Below are 2,399 nucleotides of genomic sequence, written 5' to 3'. Positions count from 1 at the left end.
ATGCAGACAGCAACATGGTAATACAAACATCACAACGTAATGCATAAGACAACACACAGTTCACGTGGACACATGAAGGAATTTTTTGAGGTGGCATGGAGAGGGAGCGAGAAACACGAAATCGAGGCAGACATATGGATGTGGGGCGGGATGGGGGAGGGCGAGGTTGGTGAGTTGTCGGATGTGAGATAGTGGTTGGTGTGGGCGAAGTGTGCGTCAAAACTGTCTGTGTTGTTAAAAGCTCAGTTCATCGGCGTGAACTGGAGAGATAACAGAGCACGGGACGAGATACAAGGCCAGCTGCTGGTTGTTTTCCTGCTCGGGTGAAGGGAAGCGGGGGGGGGGGGGGGGGCGGGTAGTTGGCAGTTGCAGTCCAATTTAGGGTGACTCGGTAGAATTTGTCGAATCAATGTCCATCACTCAATTGTCACCGACCTCAGCGTCATGCGAGCATCCATATCACGTAGTGATTTTTGCAGTCCATCCACCTTCTCTACCAGTCCGGTGGTTAATGAGTATTCTCATTGTCTTTTAATCTGTCATTGATAAAAATAGTGAAAAGTAGCTTCACCATAATTTCTTTACATGTGTGTAAAAAAAAAAAAAACAGCTGAGAGAGAGAGAGAGAGACTATTGGACCGGCGTTCATCACACAAACGCCACTCCAAATGACAGATAATGTAGTAATAATAATAATAAAAATAATAATACATTTTATTCATAATGCACTTTCCATCAATAGATCTCAAAGTGCTACAGGTAAAAATAAAAAAACAAAAAAAGAAAGAATAAAAAGAGAAAATAAAGCTTTTCTCAGAAGAGAAGATAAAAACATCTAAAGGGACCAAAAGCTTTGCTAAAAAGAAAAGTTTTTTAAAACACTCAGTGGATTGAGGTGCATGTGTTTGTCTCCAGAGCTCTGACTCGACCCAGATCGAGGACTGCCGGCTCCAGAGATCCCCCGTCTTCCCCTCCACTGGCTACAGAGCCCAGGTCCACGTCCCCCGTCTGAGCCAGAACCTGCTGGAAACCTACAGGACCTCAGGGTTTGTGTTGTGCTCTCAGGACACGTGCACCTCGACTGGAAAGTCTCGACCCGAGGACCTCCCTCGGTCCAGGAGCCCCGTCTTCTCAGAGACGGATCAGGGAGAGGATGAAGACACGGAGCCGGATCCCGAGTACTTCACGAGTCCGGTGTTTGGCAGGAGTACTCAGCACGAGACGTCTCCGAGTGCCTGCCGACCCCGAGTCAGTGTCTGTAACTCGGGGTTCACGTGCTCTTCTCAGGAGAGTTTCACCCCCTCTTCTGTGAGGTCGGCGTCCTGTCGGCCTAAAAGCCCAGTATTCCCAAGAAGCCCTGGCTTTCCCCGGAGCCCCGCCCCCCCTGAAAGATCAGAAAGTCCTGGGTTCCCAGAGGCTGACGGCGGACAGGCGGAGCAGAGTCACGAGTATTGTCCGAGCCCGGGGTTCGGCGCGACTGGACGAGGACCAGCGAGTCCCCTCGACTCTGTGAGTCCTTCAGCTCCAGAGCTCCCGGGTTCAGACAGTGACGGGGACTCGACCATCACCAGGGACCCAGCTCGGGGTCTGGCTCAGGTGAGTTCAGGTGTCAAACGAAGTCCTCATCCAGCGTCCGGATTTAATCGTCCTACGTTGATGTTTCAGAGTCAAGTAATGATCCCTCGGCTACATTTTTGTTGTATTTTTTTTTTTTTTTTACATGAACGCAACACAAAAACAAACCTTATTAAAAAGGATCTCTTACATTTTTTTATTTATTTTTAAAGATTGTGACCAAGACACCGACGTTTTGTCACTTTCATTTTTGATAAGTTATCAGCTGACATGTTTGGCAATACTAATCCTAACTAGAGATATATATATATATATAAATATTATATATATATATATATATAATATATAAAAAGGCTTTTTACCCCAATTTGAGCACAATGCAGCAGCAAGAAGTCTGATGCTGTTGAATTAAAGCCTTGTTTATATATATATATATTTTTTATGTGTTAAAAATATTTTTACTTGTGTATAACTTTGTGTAAAGCATTGTTTAATTCATTAATTTTCAAATGCTGCGGCTCAGTTCGAGGTGAGGTAAAGACTTTGTTAGTTGCTGATCGTTCTCATATTTTCAACGTGACTTTTGGACATTAAACCCGATAATGTTGTAGTTTCTGTTCTTTTTTTCTCTCCCATCTATCTGTATTATCGGTATTTATATTATTTTATTACGAGTCCTTACTTTAAGATTTAATATTTATGGTCCCAGGTTGATATAATTTACATTACGCTACCGACTCTTGCTTCATTACTCTTAATTACACATTCAGTTTAATTTTAACGTCACTTACACCGCGATATTGTTTCTTGTATCATGGCAACCG

General features: G+C 43.9%; 1 protein-coding gene across 1 annotated transcript in view; it reads left to right on the top strand.

Annotated features, from left to right (window-relative positions):
• Positions 1-2,399, top strand: part of uimc1 (ubiquitin interaction motif containing 1) — a gene marked incomplete in the record, with an annotated part of 98,508 nt that overhangs the window by 63,707 nt on the left and 32,402 nt on the right. The window contains 1 exon segment of the mRNA XM_032511640.1: positions 916-1,596. Within this exon segment, the coding sequence (XP_032367531.1) occupies positions 916-1,596 (681 nt within the window).

The sequence above is a fragment of the Etheostoma spectabile genome, unplaced genomic scaffold (genome assembly GCF_008692095.1).
Source record: "Etheostoma spectabile isolate EspeVRDwgs_2016 unplaced genomic scaffold, UIUC_Espe_1.0 scaffold405, whole genome shotgun sequence".
Classification (NCBI taxonomy): Eukaryota; Metazoa; Chordata; class Actinopteri; order Perciformes; family Percidae; genus Etheostoma; species Etheostoma spectabile.
The sequence above is the reverse complement of the archived record's forward strand: the minus strand, read 5'-3'. Positions and strand labels throughout refer to the sequence as shown.